This window comes from Bombus vosnesenskii, unplaced genomic scaffold, assembly GCF_011952255.1.
Source record: "Bombus vosnesenskii isolate JDL3184/JDL3185 unplaced genomic scaffold, Bvos_JDL3184-5_v1.1 scf7180000013302, whole genome shotgun sequence".
NCBI classification, from domain to species: Eukaryota; Metazoa; Arthropoda; class Insecta; order Hymenoptera; family Apidae; genus Bombus; species Bombus vosnesenskii.
In genome coordinates this window covers 1,420,069-1,440,325 of record NW_022882951.1, presented here as the reverse complement: position 1 = coordinate 1,440,325, position 20,257 = coordinate 1,420,069, and the positions used below count along the sequence as shown (strand labels likewise).

Sequence of the window (20,257 nt, the reverse complement as noted above, 5' to 3'; positions counted from 1 at the left end):
GACGAGCGAGAAAAACTTAGAAACGTTGAAAAAGAGCGTAGGAAGAGAATCGAAAGGGTTGTGGGAGGATAAGGGTTGGACGTGGCCGTAAGATAGGTCATTAGGGGACTTTTCGGACTCTAATGAGATCATTAATTAAGAGTCGGAGCACCGTCGGTACCGGTGGGCTTCGAATCTCTTTACACGAGTACGGATTATCGGTATAATTAGCGGATACCGGAGGCTTCGTTAAGTCGACGTTAATTTCGAGATGCTACGATGTCTCGTGGACGCTTGTTAAGCTCGACGAACGCTAAGACGATGGTTCGATCGATGGTTTGCCACGTTCATTCCGTCTGTAAGTTCCTATAGTTAACGAATTCGCTGACTTGAAACGTAAATTTTAATGCAATCGATCTGCGATAAAATTTTCAAAACGTAGCGTAATTTAATTTTCCTTATAATACACGCGATTAATAAGTATCATTCTCGTTTAATAATTAAAAATGTCTCGTAACTTTTAGTCGGTGTTAGCAAATTAATCTTCTTGGATGCTACGCGTATCAAAATATTTTCCACCTACTAACCAAAAGTTCGAAGCTCAAAACAAAATCAGCGAAACTACTTAAATTTACTCGACCCATTTAACCGTAACAAATTCGCAAGAAAAGAGAAATAGACGAAGATTAACGTAATGCTCGAAACTTCAAATTTGTTCGAATTTCTCTAAAATCCTATCTTTGTTTCAACGATGATCCCTAAGGGAGGAATCCCGGGATCAATTAGGTCTGTTCTCGTCACAGAGACCGCAGTTTCTCTGAATCAGCTCGGCGGAAATTACGCCAGGGTACAGAGGTCTGTTTACAAAGCGTGTATTGTCCCCTCAGAGCGGAGGCGCCCCGACGCGGAGAATTTACTCGTGAGTTTCTAAGCGATTACCTGCAGCAGTGCAATGGCGCAGGTAACGAGAATTCTCTACCCATATACCATCGCTTCACCATACAAAATTGGACGATCGCAGGGCACTTTTATGTTTGCCTCCGCTTCCTCTTTCGCCATTCTACGTTAGAAGGTTTTTGGTGGGGAAATGGAACGCAAGAAAATATAGTATTTACCGGGTGAATGGAACGACGATCGTAAAGACGAGCTTTACGCGCATTCAAGAAGACGCTTCTCGTACGATCAGAGGATTTGGATTTATTTTTCCAATGATGCGGATTAACGATGGGGACGTTGAGCGAAAAACAGGAGACAGATCGACGCGCAAACAGGATGGATTTTATACAGATTTCATACATTTCTCTAAACAATTGCATCGACGAATTAAAACGAGACACTCTGTGTAATAATTGCTCGCGATGAATTTCCAAGAATTCTGTCGAAGGAAGTTTATCGAGAAAATGCCGTGGCTTAACAGTTGCTTGATGTAACGGAACAGGAATGTTACCGACCCATCTTGTCTATTTATGTCATACAATCCGGGAGATTTACAAAACTAACAATCAGTATCGTACAACGTGCCATATTGAAACGAGTTCACAGATGCGATCCATGCAATTTGAACAAACTGAAAGTTGTTAATTATAGTCGTACAACGACGACGCGATGTACGTACGGAATGCTAATAGTCTTTCTAACCGCGTGAAAGCGGCTCGAAATCGCGTTACTTATTTGTCCAGGCGAATTCTAGCAGACGTCTGACAGAAGGAGGCTAATTAACGAAACGAGACTAAACGGAGACGGTCTATTTTCTCTGTTCGTAGGAGCGATGTCTTCCTGGAACCGTATCTGCAGCAGCATGGAACCGTTCAGGTTGTCAGCTCGCCGAGCACGCCTCCGCCAAATCCGCTGCAGCATCATCAGCTCACGCAGCTACATCATGTACAGGTGAGTAAGAGATCTTCCTTCTTGCTTAATAATCGCCTTGACGTTCGAAGGTCTTCACTAATGGCTGTATAGTTTGCCAACGACGAGATGAAAGAGTTGGTACTCGTAACGAGATCTTCGATTCTATTCACACCGAATCATTTTTCTGTTTTTTTTTTTTTTTTGTATGCGAAAATGATTGTTTTTTAATAACTGGCAATATCTTTTGAATGGTTTGACACATTTTGGTATTTTGATACTTGAGATTTATTTTACTAAAATCACATAAGTGCGTCGTTTAGTTAATCGATAATTTATTAACTCGTTGTTCGAATTGACAATCTCTTAGACATGCACCTCGACATTTTACGCTTTGTTTGTAAACGAATTACGTCGTATTTACGTTTTCGATTTTTAATTTTGTAATTGAAACATATCCTGTCGAAAATGATCGGATATCTTCGAACCATTCGATTGACTCATTCACTGAAGATTGAAAGTTCAGTTTTTCCGAGGGACACAACGTTGATAAAATTGTCAGGAAATAATTAGTATCTTGTGTTACAGCGAATTAATGTCCTGTAATGAAATTTCGCAATTTCGGCGCACGAAATGACGCAAGCAATCGAGTGATCGGGAAATTGCAACGACTGTGGAATACTTTCGGCGGCTCGTAATTAAGGGATTCGTAATTGGCTGCGAGGGTGTTTAACACGCGTCGCACGTCCTCGTTTAATCCGTTTAACCTGAAACGCCGTTGTGTGTCAGTCTGCATTTCAAATTAAATTACACTCGAAACTCCAGTACGCGGCGAACCCCTTCGCGAATCCTCTTCGGACCCCCGTCGTGTCCTCGTGCGCCACCGCAGTGAAAAAATAGGGTTGCCGGAAAAATTGAGAAACGCAAGTGATCGACGTTTGCGATGTGTCGGTGCGAAACTCGTGGCAAGCGCCTGGATCGAATTGTTTCTCGTTATCTTTTTCATTATTTTCGAAACTCGGTCTGATTGAAAGCTCTCGTGAATGATACAAATTGATAGGTCGTACGAGCACGTTGGTGTTCGTGATACTTTCGATGGGAACAGGGACGAAGTAAAGAGTTAAAAGACTGATCAATTTTCCCTCGTTGTCGCGTCAAACTTTTTATCATTGTCCTATCAAACATTTTTCCCGTTCTTTCGTTCAATTTCCTTGCGTTAATAGGACGACGTAACGGAAAATAAAAAGCGTTTCTCCGAGCGCAAAGGCAGACGCGTGTGGTGAATGTGTTTTAATTTTCACAAATTATTATCCTTAAACGAAACACGTATCGGTGGGATCGTGAATCGCTGGTAACGAAGGCAATTCCACGGTATTACAGCGTTGAACCCTTTCCACAAACGAAGCCAACCGGAGCAAAACCTTCGCACTTGAATAGGAAAGCCTCTTGTTGGGAAATTCTAGCGCGATGCAGAAACACTCGGTTAAATTACCGTCGTTTCAGCGTAACTGCGAAACCTGTTCCCGCACCAATTTGAAAGAAAAAAAAAGAAGAAGAACGCGAACTTTGCGAAGCGTATGCTTGTAACAAATATTTCAAATATTACAGATTTTATCCGAGATAATCGCGAACGATTAGCTACAAAGGAATACATTTAGTTGCTTGGCTAAATCGCACGTTCTCCACCTGGTAAGACACTTTGATCGATGCTGATCGATTGCACTGGATTTTTACAATCATCGACTTTCCCGTCCAACGTTTTTCTACGATTCGTCAAACGTCTAATTCGCGTCACTGGAAATGAGACCGATTCCGTTTGGGTTCGCGACCCTTCTGTACTTTTTACAGGGTATTTAGGGGAATCGTGGGATTATTCGGGGCGACAGAATCGGATAAAAGGTGGGAGAAGTTTAATCGACGCCTGCCTTGATTTATTACGACACGAGCTAGCGTGATTGCGATCGTTTAACGTTCGAGTATCGTTTAGTGATTATTTATGGATTGCAACGTGGCCACGGGGTGTGCGTTGACATTCAGACTATTAGGAAATTCAGATTCATACGATTTTTTTAGATTCATTAACTCGTTGACCGACGAATTTCTTGCAGAATGAAAGAGCACGCTGACAAAAGTATCGGAAACATTCTATCGATATACGCGTTTCCCGCATCTCTCATTTCATATTGTTCGTTTCGTTTCCCAATTCTCTGAATCGTGTCCGACATGTACGATTCGATATTAGCGACAATTCTACCCTTTCAAATGCGACGTAATTATATAATTCTAACGTAATTATATAATAATGAAATTCCAAGTACGAATATATCATTAGGTAGTCCGAAAAGTGTCTTTCTTTTACAAACACGCGTTTTACAACAACTTATCTTTATACAAACATGAAACCTATTCTGTCAAACGTTGTGATTTTTATCTGGATAAAAGAAAATGGATCATACGTAATTCGACAAAATAATATAAAACAAAAAACATTGTGCGCCTATTATCTCCTTATAAAACGAACGAAACTTTTCGGACCACGTAATCCGATGTATAACGAGCTCCTTGATATTCTATTCTTGGGAATAACATCTAAAAGTATCATAAACGTAACATCAGCCTGAATACGCACAACATATAAACCATGCACGGTATAATTTCTCAAACGTCTGACGCGTTTCGCGACGTTAATTCCACTTCATTGCTTAATCTCGGTCCCCATGGTTCCTTTCGACCACCGTAAAACCTCGCGTCGGCCAATTCCAACACGAGCACGAAGAACGACTGGACAAAGTCACGATTCGCTGGCGGGCGACGCGACGCCGCGAATATGGAAATCTCTGGCCCTTAAGCCGCAATTCCGAGGGTGTAAATCCTACCTGATCGTCATACAATACACTCTAATGCGGTATTATACCGACACCACGCAGGGTGCAGAACGAACGGGTTCACCGGTTATCTCAATTTGCAGCCAATGCTCGCCCCAACCTTTATTCGCTGCTCGTTTAATCGTTCCTCCGACTTTTTTTTCCATCCGTCTACTGTTACACACTTCCTTTTTCCTCTTTTTTTACTCTCTCGTTTTTCTTGCGCAGAACGCTTCCTCGTATCTGCGCCACTTTTAATTGTCCTCTTTGTTTCCGCGACGATTATCGTCGTCGAGCTATGAACGAAATAAGCGAATATCGTAGCCCTGGCTTCCCGCGGGGATACCAGGAACGCTCGTAATGATTCCATTACGAGAATCGTAAAATGGCAATTACGAGTGAGAAGCGTGTACGGGTGGGTAGAAAGGTGGTTTCGGCTTTCTGAAGCGAATAATTTCTTTCGTTAATACGCGTTGCTAGTATCTAAGCGAGAGAAGCGGTCGTTGCGACGATACTGATAACAACGTTTCAATCAATCGGAGAAACTTTCGCATAGATCCGACGATATACAGGGTGGTTGGTAACTGGCGGTACAAGCGGAAAGGGGGTGATTCTACGCGAAAAAAAGAGTCGAAAATATAGAATAAAAATTTTCGTTCGAGGCTTTGTTTTCGAGAAAATCGACTTTGAATTTTCGCTCGGTACGCGTGCACTTTATCGCGTTTCGTTATAACGGATCTCACTGTAGATCGTTGTCTCGATTGACGTTACTTTTTTAATTTTTAAATTTTTAAATTTTTAAATTTTTGAATTTTTAAATTTTTGAATTTTTAAATTTTTAAATTTTTATTCTATATTTTCGACTTCTTTTTTCGCGTAGAATTTTCGCGGCGATATTGTTTTACCCGGAGTTTATTTATTCTTACATTACATGTATCCTAACGATCTTGATACTCCGAGGCAAAACGACAACGTGATTTGAATTGTATAATATGTGTCATTGAAGTGGACGTGCAAGCGTCTTTATCGTCACCATTTCTCAAAGTCTCACGACCAACTACACGAAACAAAATGTCTGAAAATGTCATATGTCAATGAAAAATGTCTCGAGTTAAGGTTCGACAACAGCTGTAGGAGGAAACTCGTATGTCATTTTATTTAATAAAGAGGAACGAGTTGGGCTATTTGGGCTCTTATTGGTCTTGAAAAATTCGTAGAACGACAAAAATGATAACCCAGCTTGATGTATCGTTAAATGATATTGATGGTACGCGGTCTGAGAAAGTTCGCTCTTGAAACGCGTAGGTGTTGACGGAAATGTTAACCGATTAACTTTATGTTTCAGAGCGAGGAGTCGCTTTCCTCGGAAGGGTCGGCCACCTCGGGTGGATCTTCGAGCTCGACGGAAGATTCTGGCAGCGAGGTCGCGTGCGACATCACTCTGATCGAGAGGCTTATACGCTCGCATCCGATTTGGTTCCTTCCTGGCATCCAAAGAGCCGGCGCTTTCCACTTGTTGCAAGGCAAAGAGGAAGGGGTGAGTGCACTTAAACGAATCGATTAGCCGTAAGAAAATTGCAAGCTGGGTAAAGTCTGCCTTGTCTTTATCTCTCGTTTTGTATTTCTCTCTTGTTGACCGACCAGGAAGTTTTCCACCGAAGGTACACGGGCGTTCCGAGCAGGGGGTTAAAAGCGTAGCGTCGTGGAAAGCTCTCGAGTGCTGCTGCACCAACCTCTTAGAGTTTCCGATGCGAGAGAATTTCATTTATCGCCCCGTTGGAAAGCTGTTTCTTCGATAAAAACTATCGCATTATCGTACTCGGCTTTTCCTATCGATCTTCCTTGCTACGAGTATTTTTAATCGGTCGTGAAGGTTTTGCTAGGACGTGTGATGGAGATTTAAAAAATTCAAATAGCTTTAACTCTGCTGTTCTCCTCGCTTCTTCTTCGCTTTGTATCTCCTCGTGTATCATCTTTTTTTTCAGCTATTCGTTCAGTAAAAAAGCGTGGAATACACAAAAATGAAAATTGCGAAAATTACAGCGAGTGATAAAATATTTAATAACTATTATATTCTATACTAACTCGTTTGATCTTTTTGCTATTCGATAACTAGTATATTCTAATAACGTCTATCAAAATGTAACGTACGTTCCAAATTGCATAGACGCGAGAAGTACAGCAGCGTTAAAATCAGCCAGATCTATAGAAGGCTAAACTGGTTTCACGCGGCGACACGTGTATCGCTGTACGCGTATGATAGACACCCAATATACACTACACGTGTATGCCAATGAATCCTTTCGCACGACACACGCCGATTTTCAAAAGATACAGCATCGCGGTACTGATTTCGTCGTCTGCTGGTTTCCCAACAACTTCAGCCGCCGGCGATAATTTTGCCAGATGAAAGAGCGATCGACACAGGTGATCCACGCAGGAACTAGACGAGACCAGCGATGCGTAGCTCGCGATACGTGAAACCGGCCTTGGTGCTTCCCCTTTTCGCAATCTCTTTTCTTTTGAAAATCAATATTTTCGAAAATTCAATATTTTCAAATTTAGTCGCCGATCTATCTTCGCCATACTGCAATGAACAAGTTTACGGAAAATTTATAACTCGCGTTGTCGATGATGCATTTACGTAACAAGAGACAACGGCGAAGAGGGAAGCATCGCGTACAACGAACAGCGAGTGAAGAAGCTGTTCAAGTAGCCACGAAGGGAGAGTGCCGCCATTAAATCAGCTGCGGACGAAACAAAGAGTATGAAATATCTCGCGAGCGATTGTTCGACCGGCGTTTTTTTGTTTACTGGAAAAAGTACTGCCTCGGGCCTGCAGGCTTTTCCGACGCTTTGATCGGTCACTGATTCCGCGAATATTTTTCGTCGTCTCGCATTGTTCGACCATGAGAATGAATGGCGGCTTAGGATCTGTTCGTTTTATTTACGAGGAGAATTTATGCCAGAGTATCTCCTCGCTTTAACGTTGTTCGTTGATGATCTATAACGCTTAATAAAAGCGGGATTTTTTCCTTTCAATGCTATTTGATAATGGAAACAGCGATGGCAGAGGAAGGTTAGGGGAATTTAAAATATATATACTCGTTTTCTTTTCTCGCTGCTCCGACATTCGTAACGCTCTTTTACGGATAGTTTCACCGAAGAACGATTTACGTAGAGATTTCGATATTTTTGAAAGTTATTTATTACTTGTGTTTGTTAAACGAAAGACGTCAAATTTTGCAATTTTTCGATTTCTCAAAATCGTAGATTTTCCTGTGATAAGCGAGCTTGTTAAAACAACGAAAACAGGTTACGGTTCGGCTTATCTAAGAGAATCGCGTATATCCAAATTTTCAAGCGTCGAAATTTCTCATCTTTCAAAGTCGCAAGACGCGAGTCACTTGTTTCTCCCACCACTTTTTCTTTACACTTCACGGGCATCATCCTTTGCACATTCGATCTTCTATTTTCTAAAATTCCGACACACAAGAAAATATCTTGTTCCATTCAAATCCTAGGACATGGAACTGGTTTCTCGCTCCTTTTCAATCCTGCAACCATTAAAGTATCTCTCCTTTATAAGCCACCTTATTAAATCCTTTCCACTTCGCTCCAACACCAATTTCCCAATTTCATTCGAACTGTCTACCCAATAAAACACACGGGGGTGTAATTAACAACCCTTGTACGGGGTAATAAGGATGCTGGCGTAGATGGTCGCCAGATCAGCCGTGGCCAAAGTGTCTGCGAATGCATCGACCGTTTGGCAAGCAGCACCGTTGCAGCCGGCTCGGCTTAATATGCGGTAAATGCAAACGGCAGACGTTGCCTCGACGAAATACGACTGCCTAAGCTGCTGGCAACGTTCCAACCCGTGGTCTGCCAGAAAATACGCATAACAAGTGGCGTTGTTAGCGTGGTTCCTCTCGCCAGGGATTTTCCTCCAGTGTTGCCTGCTTTTTGCCCGATTTCAACGTTTGTTCGCGCTGAAAACGCACGTGGCACGAGCATTTGTCGCGTGACAAAGTAGCTGATCTTTTCGAGTACCATACATTATCCGAGCTAGATCGAATAGACGAAGAGGAACACGATGGCTGTGTTAGGCGCGACCTCTTCAACTAGTTCTGACATTTATTCAAGTAGCGGATTTTAGAACTTCGACCGAGTACACAGATCCGAGATAGAGCCGAGCAAACTATAAAATATAGTGCTACAAATTTGACAATTTGAATATCGTAACACGTGACGCAATTATTGATCCGGTGCTTACAAGTACGTTGAAAGTATATATTTTGCTTTTTTATATTCGATACCAGAAACGCAAGAAGCGTCAAGGATAGAGAATTAATGATCATCTAGGCCGTTCATTCTCGAGTCTTCGTAATTTTGTTACGCTGCCAAAGAATTAATAGAGCGTAGAATTTTGTCGTGATACGTTTTCGTTGAAAGACTGATACTAGAACAACCGGTAACGCATACCTAAACGTACGATATTTTTCATATTTTTATCATCTGTCCTGTGCTTGCAGTCCGACTACTTTTTAATTAGATATTCCATATACCGGAATCGCGATAAAGTTAGATAATACTAAAACAACGTCGTTAATGCGCATATAACGTCGGCACAGTTTCCCATCGGACGCACCAGCCAGCTGGACTCCCGTTCTTCCGGTTGTGTTAGATAAGAACCGATCAAACTTCTCCATCTACGCAATCCGTAGCCGCTTTCCACTTCTCGGCGAGCAGCATTGTTTCCACGGCGGCTATCTCTGTTGCCCGTCACAGGAACAATCGCGACGAGCCGTGCATGGGTCTTATCTGACACGCGAAGAAGAATAGAAGTCGAGGCGACTGGGTCCCAAATGGAAAATCGTGTCAATGCCTGGTGTTCGACGTCGCCGCGCTGATTTCGTATACGCTTAGATACTCTGCAAGTATAGACTCTTTACTAATTCTTGGAAAATTATCTTCTCTATTAAGATAATAGTTCTTTAATGTTATCCAGCAATATTTATCCAGCTATAGGATTATTTGATTGATTTAAGGAACGTGTTAATTATCAGAGGCATCGATGCGTTTAATTTAGAATTTCTTGCACATTACGAGACGACTAAGAGTGTTATGAAGATACTGGTTCATCAAAGCGAAGAACGCGTTGTTAGTTGAACATCTTTTTCATGTTTATGCAAGTATTGGTATTTATTAGAATTTATGAATTCTTTTGGAAAGAATTTATGACTCAATGAATTCTTTTCATTGAAACGAACCCTTAACGCTTTGAGTGTGTCTCTCAAGCACCACCGATGTGCGGCGCTCAAAAAATTCCACACATTACTCAATTATATTTAACACTTTACCGACCGATAGCCGATTAATCGGTTCCTTGTCGCCGGCGGTTACCGACCGATAGCCGATTAATCGGTTTCTTGTCGCCGACCGACCGATAGCCGATTAATCGATTTCCTTGTCGCCGGCGGTTACCGACCGATAGCCGATTAATCGGTTTTTTATCGTCGACAATCTTTCTCATTATTTAAGCAGTAATTTGTTATTTAGTACTAAGGTATCTTGCTCAGTTGCTTTGTAAGCTTCCACAGTTTTATACCAATTTGAAAAACTTACCTACCGTTCGTGATGAACGAAAAGAATGGTATTGGAGAGTCTAAACCGAAACAGAGCCGGCGCCAGGGAGAATCTGCGCCTGAGCTGCCGGTCGGACGTGCGTATGCCGTTGAACCGTTAACGGTCGGTAAAGTGTTAAAATATAAATATTTTAATCAAGATTATATTACTCCTGAGATGAATAAAGATCGTTTTGAATGACTTTAATATTATTATTTACACGTCGTTGTAGCATTTCAAATGTGACACTTAAAAACTTGCAAGTCCAAGTATGCTGAGAATAAATTGAAGTTGCCGATTGATATTCACAATTAAAATTTAAGGGTTAATCGCTATATAAACAGTCTATCGCCGTACAAAGAGTCGTCAAAACTGCTTCTTTTATAATTTAAACGATAATTTTCCCTCTGACAACTTCCACTTTTTTAACGAGATCGTTAAGATCTCCTATCAGACGTTGGACAGAGATCGCTTAATTGCATCTACCAAAAGTAATAACTTTCGAATTACTTTTGGAGACCGTGTCAAGACGAACGAAAGATCACTCGAGAAGGAGCTGGAGCTGAAGCTGGAGCTGGAGCTCGAGACTAGACTAGACTAAACTAGAGGAAGGGGCCAAAGAGGCGAAAGCAGCGAGGTCAAGATCCTCTTGGAATTGTATCAAGATGGAATCGAGGTTTCCTCGTGATAAAGCCTGTATGGAAGCAGGGTCAAGCCTTTCATATCGCTGGCTTTATGCTCAGCGGAACGAGATCAAGAATAGATAAAAACTCGTGAAAAAATTGAGTATCGGGTCAAGATGGAGTAACGACTCGAACGGTGATAAGAATCGCAATGAGGAAAACGGTGAATCGAGACCAGGTCGAGCGTCTCTTTTAACACAGGATCGATTGGTCCCCGGACCAATGTACTCTCCGCCGGAGAAAGTTTCATGAACCGTTGAATCTAATTAATTTACCTCGCTTTGAGTACGGCGAAACTTGAGACGAGAAGATGGCAATTTCTTTCTGCGTCGACATTTTTCTTTTCCTCGATATTGTTCGGTATTATTAAGTGGTTTACGTATCAAATTAATTTCTTCGCCAGATATTCCCTCTTAGTGGCTGTTTCTTTAAACCGAGATCCAATACAAGCAACGTTTTCTCTTCGTCGTATAGATCGAAAGATAATGCAAGCAATATGCTGTTCGGTATTTTATTTTCCATTTGTTTCAATTAGAAAATCAACTATCGTTGCATCGTATCCCGTTGTATTCGTTTATTCGATCGGGGCTTATGGCTGTTACAAACTATTTGTGTATGTTACACGCTTGATACATTCTCTTTTTATCCTAGTTTAATGCTCACAGCTAAATTTCAATTCGCTATCTATCCAAGTATATCTATATCACAATTCGCTATATGGAACTACCTCAAAAGTGAATTGTAATTATTTAAATCGATGGACGATATAACTATCTACAATAATCAAATATTTACGAAAATATCGATATTTTCATCTTAAATACGCCCATACCTGTACACCAAATTAAAGAAGAAGGCTAAAATGAACAATGATCCATAGATCTGCTGCAAGAAACACAGAAAGGCGATAAACAAAGATAACAACCCTTGTTTCGATCGTTGAAGAACGACGAAAAATCGTAGAATCGTCGATCCTTCGACGACATCCAAGAGAACTACCCCGATGGATGTTTCATATTGAAAAGGACAAGTCCCGTGCTCGGTCACTTTCCAGTGATTTCTCCAGTAGCTAGCGGTATTTTTTCCACCTCTGTTTTTCGTTGAATAATGGAAAAGTGCGGGGGCTTGGCGCGGAACTTGTAATCAGCGGGGGTGGAATGGCAGCGAACGAGCCGTGCCATTGTGGCGGCATTGTTTTCCCACTGACTCATTGTTTTCTAGCTTTGTTAATCGTCCCCCGGCTACCCCCGCGGCCGCGGGCGAATGGCACAGGACCGAAAAACAATACGGCTCGCAATTACTTCTCCATAGACGAGACACCGCCACCCCCGACGTGTTGAAACGCGGATCGTGATTGCACGAAACGGCACAACAACGCAGAGTGGAGAGGGATCCGAGTTGAAATTATCGCGACTGGCGGTGATTCGTGGATAGATACAACTGTCGAGTATATGATTGAGAATGGAATGAGCGCTAAAGTTTCAGAAAAAAGCAAAGAATCGATATTTGAAAGCATTTCGCTCTTTTTTTTGTGGGATCTCTGAGGCTAGTTTTATTTTGAGATAGAAGATCGTAACGATATGAAGATTGAAAATTCTTTGGAAATTAATTCGACAACTGATAACTAGATGTTAGATGTGGATCGATTTGATCTGCGAAAGAAACAATAGGAATTTTGCCAGCGAGTTATAAAATATTTTTGAAAATACGTTTTCCATCGTTGGAGGAATTTCTTCAATTTTGTCTCAATTTTATTCGTGGTAACGCATCTTCTTTAGAACATTAAGAATCTTTTCTTCGACTGAAACTAGGAAGAGCTCGAGACACAGGGAATTCGAGAACCGTATAGGAATTAAAAATACCCGAACCAAGAAATCAAACCTGCAGCTTCACCCAGATTCCATTTCCCCCGAAAACATGGAAGAAAAGGAAAGAGAAAGAAAGGAGAAGAAAAGAAACGAAAATGAAGGGAAAAGCACGGATTCTAAGATTAAAACAAACTGTGCCTCTGTGAGGGAGTTTTTTGTTCAACCGAAAAAGGAAAGAAAATGAGCAGAGATGAAAACGGGTCGAGCATAAAGAAGCTCTTCCTGTCTTTCTTATCCGCTTTGTCCTCTCTTGCTCTTCCAAACGTCAGTCGCGAGAAGTCGACGTTCTATCGACGCGGACGTAGATTTCCGGCTGGAAATGTCGCGGAATTATGCAAGGTGTTTTGTCTGTCGCGGTACTACGCGGTGTCTCGCCTCGGTTTCCTTTTTCTCTCGAGCAAAAGCAGTTATTCTTTCCCCGAGACACGAGGATTTGGCTGCTTGCAGGAAATTTATGGAGCGTAATAGGAATGAGGAAACCGCTGGATAATAATAAGTGTCTCTCGCCTTTTGTGTTCTTCCTTTTTGTCTCAACTGTATTTCCGTGGAAAGAAAGGTTTAAGTACGATAGAAAGAGAGGAAATGGAGCGACAAGAAGAGTATCGTTATTTTCGAGCAAGATTGCAATTTTCTTTTAACCCTTAAAATCTAAAAACCAACGAGGATGTACTTATCGTATTTTTGTCTCGTGAGATAGTTATAAATAACTTTTCATTCGCGATGATTCTAAGTAACGTAGGAATGTCATTAATTCGAGATGATAATATGATAAGCAAATGTGCATCCAGTACGCGCGTTAAGAACGAGTACCTGGCTATTAGATTATCGTTGTAGGTTTTCTTCTGTGACAGACTTTACGACTCAAGGAATTTGTATTATCGAAGATTCAACAACTTTCAGCGATTTAATTTTCTGTTATTTCTGTCACTAAACGTGTTTGAGTTTGAAGAACCCGTGTTTGTTAAAGTCCAAGGTTTCCCGTGATTAAATATACGTCTCTCTGGAAATAGAACGTAAGCGGATTATTTGCGAGAAAATAAGTTTCCTAGGTTACGGTCAGTCTCTTCTGCGTACCATTATTTTCACAATTTCTAACTTTTCATCGTTACGTTTGCTATTTCCTTCCGCTATATCAATTTGTCGACAAAAGAATAGATAATATTTGCAAAATTATAAACGCAAGAAATATATTTTTAAAAATAACGCGTAATATACAAATCGCAAAAAAAACAGTACCTTTTGACCACTAAAAAACTTCTTCGAATAAATAATAAATACTCGACGTTCTTATAATTCGTAAATCAGCGAAATCCTGAAATTTCACCTAAATCGTTAAATAATTTGTATAATTCCGATCTCCTCTTGATGTTTCCAGAACTTCGTAGTCCGCCAGTCAAGTCAGAGCGACACGATGGCCCTGTCCGTGCGGCTGCCACCAGGAAAGGGACCGTACATCGAGCACTACCTGATCCAAGCCAACAAGGGGAAGCTGAGCTTGGAGACCAGCGAGAACAGGTTCGACAACATCCCCTCGCTGATCGCCCACTATTCTCAGTGTTGGTGAGTGGCCTCTCTTCGTGTTCGCCTTCTACTCGACCGGATACCATCTACTACTCTACTACCTGCGCTATCACAACTTCCTTTCCTTGCCATTTATTTACCACGATCCCCTTCTCGTCTCCTATGAAAATTCTACTTGATCGAATCTTCCCATCTCTGCAAACACTTTTCCTCTTTCGAGGTTGCGAGGCAGCATGTTTTTATAGTTGTTTCATTGTCATTGAAAAATGATATTGAAATTTTACACGATTATAGATAAGAACCGATTATAGAGAGATAAGAGAGTGTAGATAAATGATAGGAATATTATATATACGCTGTTGGTCAAAAGTATCACGGCACTCGGTTGAATTAGCTCGTACTTTACTCGTTGCAAATTTTAGTTTGTTCAGTCTTTTACGTTGTAAGGTATGTAGGATGTAAGTGAAGTAACAAATTAAATATAGATAAATGATAGGAATATTATATATACGCTGTTGGTCAAAAGTATCACGGCACTCGATTGAATTAGCTCGTACTTTACTCGTTGAAGGATTCTAACAAATTTTAATTTATTTAATCTTTTACGTTGTAAGGTATATAGGATGTAAGTGAAATAACAAATTAAATATAGATAAATGATAGGAATATTATATATACGCTGTTGGTCAAAAGTATCACGGCACTCGGTTGAATTAGCTCGTACTTCAGTCGTTGAAGGATTCTAGCAAATTTTAGTTTATTTAGTCTTTTACGTTGTAAGGTATATAGGATGTAAGTGAAGTAACAAATCGATGATAAAGTAACTAGAAAAGGCCGGAGAACACTGTGTGACAAAGTACGTGAAACTACAAAGAGAATATGCGTGAAAAGATATCATAAAAGGCAAATTACCGAACGTTAGATACGATAGCTGCTGCTAAACGGAGTAAAAGTGAAATTTCCAACGTGCATGTTCCAGCAGATAATGGAAAGCAAGGAAGTTCAATGTAACGTTTTCTTCGCCTACTTTATTTCCTCTCGTTCGTCTAATTACCTGCGGCCGATAGTTTAACTTTTCTCAGAAACTTTGTTCTCTTCTCGGTGAAACTATACAGCACCGTACATAAATGAATGGAAAATTAGCTTAGAATTGTACATTCGTCCCTGCGATACATTGATCGCGCCACCTTTACCTTGAACTCGTGGAAAAGCAACAACATGGATGAAAAAAGGTTTGCTTGTATTATTCGTAATTCACCAGGTTCTTCTAACATACAAATAATATTAAGACATATATATATATATATATATATGTCAAGTTATCATTGGGATTAGGGGCGTTTAACGAATCTTCATTTGGATTAGCTATTGTTATTATACAATATAGATAATAGTTAATGGTACAAATATGATTATCACAGAATTTGACAATTAACCGTGGCGATTAGATACTCGAGATGTTAATGACAATAATCTTAGGTTCAATAACGAATACACTGTCAACGGGATAGCAAATGCGTTTTCTTCCAAAGTCCAAGTCGACCTGAACTTATTTGTTCACAATTCAAGTGTAGCTCAACTTGTCCACAGTACAAATGGAACTATACTCCAACTACTATACAACTACTCCATACTTCTGTTAGGTAAAAACGTCCATCCCGTGACCGTGGCTACGTTTAGCGACCAGATGCGTCACTTCGAGCCCAAGCCACGAATCTCGGGCAAACATAAACGGATTAAATCATAAACAACTACTTCTAAGCTTTATTATTTAAGTACAACTATGAAAAAATTCTTAGACTAAAGTATTGGGGATTTTCCCAAAAATTCCAAAAGAAAGGTCCTGATGTTCTTTCATCTCCGACATATATATTCTTCGCATCACAAAGTTTCAAACGAAATAATAGTATCCCAGAGGTTTTAGTATCTTCCTGACGATCTTGTATTTTTCGGATTTGCTTCGGTTCTCCCTAATAAATAAGTTTATTTCTGGTCGTTTAATCGTCTCTTCGATCGGATCTCCTGATGACTCTGCACAGGATGTGTGCACGTAAAGATCATCCACAAACGATCGCGACCAAAATGGGATCACAAGACCGAGTCCACGTTCCACCGAAACAGAATCCAAAAGAAAGATCGTATCGATGATTAGCCAGCAAATGTAGTCGGTGGCGATCGGTAGCGTTGCATAATTTATCGAATTCCTCGAGTATGCGAGTGCAGGCAGACTCGATACGCGAGGTGAAAGTCGCAGCCGGATCGTGTTCAGAGATAATTTAGGCGGCTAATGGGAGCTCTGGAAAGCCAGGTTCGCACTGTTAGTGTCGTAAGCCCCGGTTTTCGTGATAATCAACGCGCCGTTTTTCCTTTTAACGATCCCGATTAATGATTCATGAGCGTTCCAGCCGTTTACCTCCTATCGTTCCGCCGATCCGATCCGATAACACGGTAATCGTACCGAGCTGCCCATTTTTGCTTGCTTCTACATTTTTCCCCTGTTTCTTGTTTCGTTTCAAGTCTGGTGCGATGATTAGAGGGTGGCAGCGACGTTTTGTAAACGAACCGCGCGTATAATAACTGTCATTAGATCGTTGATTGTTCAATTTGCGTTTACTAGGTCGAACAGACTGGTTAATTGCTAGATTATGGTCGCTTGTGGTAACCACTCGAATCTTGAAAGCGAGCACAGTCGTGGTGAAATTATATGTACACCTGCACGTGTAATGGATTCAGTGCATTTAATGGTTCAATCGGTAGATACGTGTTTGATCCTGTGATATACCGTTTTGAGATTTCTGGATTTGCAAATTCAGATTGGTCAATTTTCAAACGTAGCAATTATCCAAGTTAACCTTCTCCGACTGTTTCGACCACTCGCGGACAGACGCGATCGCGAGGAAGCACGTCAACGGAAGTCGTAAATTCCCGTTACGATTAGACGGTCGACGACACGAAATGATCGATCCCCTATTTCGGTTAGGATAATAGAGGTGGTTGAATTAAACATGACACTGATATAACAAGTTACACATTACAGTTTATTCCAACAACTTTGTAAAGAAGATAGTTACGCTGGTGCGTATGTATAAGTTAAGTAGGTGACTGATCTAAGGGTGAAAACCCGGTCAAGATATGTTGACTGTTCTAAAGATGGAAAATCAGTAAAGTTCAGTGACGATGCTGTGGCAGAGGAAAGCTAGTGATGGGTGTGTCTAGCGCACGAGACCATCGGATTTATTGATGACAATTTTAGCTAGGAAAATGAGGGCAATAGGCATTGCTTCTGATTGGATAATAAGAAGGTTGGCGGACTAGGAGGGGTCTTAGCCATCCCCGAGAGAAAGTTGCTAGCGGAAAATACTTTAACTATGAAAATGCCAAGATTTATGGTGAATCCTTAAGACTGTTGAAGACTATACAATAAGGGTGTGCAGACATCTGGCTGCCACCTTGCACGCGGCGTGGGGCCTGATTTGTGTAGAGTCACCGGACGTAACAGGTTCGATCAGGTTTGATCCTGCGATATACCGTTTTCAGATTTCTAGATTTGCAAATTCAGATTGGTCAATTTTCAAACGTAGCACTTGTCAAAGTTAACTTTCTCCGACAATAGTCCATTCCAAGAGTGTAAGAACCTACGTGAATGACCCGTGAATGTTTTTATTGCATATAATCTTTATTTAAAAATACAATATATCTGTATTTATTTTTTTAACGATACATACGAACACACACACACACACACATATATATATATTTTTTTAAATGTACCGGTATACCTATTTATTTGGTATTTCAAAATATATATTTCAATTAAAATCATTCAGTGAAAACCAACTTCAATCTACTAAATTATGTAATAAAAAAGAATGAAAGGGATTGGCAATTATTAGGGTTAATTGATGCGCACTTCCAAGTACCTCCCGTTATATCAAAATCTTTTCCTCGACTCCACCGTGTTGTGCGATTAACGAATCATTTATATTACCGTCTCGATTAGCTTCGGACGAGCCTCTCGACCGCTAATTCGCTCTGATTTATCTGTTTCCCTTGGTCGGAGCAGTGACGAATTGCCAGTCCAATTGACACTGCCAAGGGCGATGCGCGAGGCCAAGAATAGGCAGCAGCTCTCCTCCCTGGCGCTTCTGGGTCAGGAATTCTGGAGATACCCGATGGCGAATCCGAAACCACCGGAGAGCAGCAGCAGCAACACGTCTAGCTTAAGCAGTTTCCGGGGTGGTAAGTCGGAGTAGAGAGTTTCATTGGCTTTTTTTACTTCATTTTTATGTCTCAACTTAACTGGATCTTTTAATTTGCTTATGGGAATAAATTATAATTGTATGTAGTTTTTCGTTCTGCTAAGAGAAATAAGAATTAATAGCTTCTTTTTTATCGAGTGCGTTTTTCTTACACCGGAATGAGTATTTGGTATTGTTTATTTCAGGTAACAATAATTTGAATAACAACAATAACAATATTCATACGCCGACGACGGAGAGTATCGTGTTGAATTTGGCGCCAATCTCGTCGCATGATACCCGTGAGTGATTGAATATACAATCGAATTACCAAATTAGAAGTTTGCTTTAACAACAACCTTTCGTTTACGTCAGCATACTAATATACGAAAACAATGACAATATTAACACACGACAATAAAGACAAATTTCACGACTTCACCAAATCGAACGCCAAACCAAGAAACCTACTCACCTACAATCCTCATCCAGCCATAACTTTCCTTCTGCCTCTTACTCAATGAACCTTCGGGGACCAGAATCTCCAGAGAACAAAAATAAAAACTATTCACGCACCAAAAATAATCCCGTATCGCCTTATTTTCGTATGCAGGAAGCTCGTCGCCTACAGGCGCCTTGACGACAACCACATTCGCGTCGTCGTTGCCTCGACAGCCTCGTCCAACGCCACCAAACACCTTGAATTTGACAACCTTCAACGAGCCTTTGGACCTGAAGAAAGAGAAGATCTCACCAGGCGACAAACTGTCTCAGAAATTAATCTCCCCTAATCTGGTGCAGAGCGTTCGTTGCCCTTCACCCGTGGTTCACAACGTGGAGAGTAACGTGCTGAGTCCTGTCCAGGACACCAAAGTCAGTTTCGAATCGAAAACCATGGCAGAGACTTCGAAATCGACGATGGTCGAACTGTCCAGGACCAGATTCTCCTCTGTCAGCACTTCCATGATGAATTTCCATCAAAACGTGTCGACGTTCAATAATCTGTCCTGCACCACGTCCCCTGTACTACCTGAGATAAGAAATATCATAGCGGAGAATCATTCTGTGGGACAGAACGTGAAAACGCCACCTCCGCCGCCTCCGAGATGGGCGAAACCAGCGATTGGCCCGAATCAGAATAATTTCAGCGTTACTACCACCGTGACGTTCAATGTCAATCACTCGAATGATGTCGGTAGCTCTCAGGTAATTATTTGAGAATAGTTTGGAAGATTAGAGATTGGAAGTTTGGTATTAGGGTTGACGATGATGATGGATCCGATGAGATCGCGGCTTAGAAGACGGGATGATTTAATATCTGTGATTAAATTAGGAAATTGTTATTCGTCAATTGTGTTATAGAATGTTTAGCGATTTATCTTAACACTTAGCCAACCGCGCGCAGAACGAGCTATACGCTTCTCATCGCACTGGACAAGCCAATCTATACGCTGTCCACTGTGCATTTTTCCAAGCAACGAGGACTAATATTCACTACTTGAAAAACAAAGAAGTCTAAAAATTATTTAACTGGTCAATTATATTTTGCGGTAATGATTTTCTTTACATATTATTCACATATTATTTATGCAAAATATCAAATTAAAAGTATACAAAAATATAGGTAAAAT

General features: G+C 40.9%; 1 protein-coding gene across 13 annotated transcripts in view; it reads left to right on the top strand.

Moving 5' to 3' along the window:
• LOC117234086 (protein sprint) overlaps positions 1-20,257 on the top strand; it is a 155,467-nt gene that overhangs the window by 120,784 nt on the left and 14,426 nt on the right. For all 13 annotated transcript variants that reach the window (XM_033494958.1, XM_033494959.1, XM_033494969.1 and 10 more), the window contains 6 exons: positions 1,743-1,866; positions 6,034-6,225; positions 14,243-14,427; positions 18,452-18,627; positions 18,833-18,928; positions 19,240-19,832. In XM_033494958.1, the coding sequence (XP_033350849.1) occupies positions 1,743-1,866; positions 6,034-6,225; positions 14,243-14,427; positions 18,452-18,627; positions 18,833-18,928; positions 19,240-19,832 (1,366 nt within the window). The remainder of the gene's footprint in view (positions 1-1,742; positions 1,867-6,033; positions 6,226-14,242; positions 14,428-18,451; positions 18,628-18,832; positions 18,929-19,239; positions 19,833-20,257) is intronic.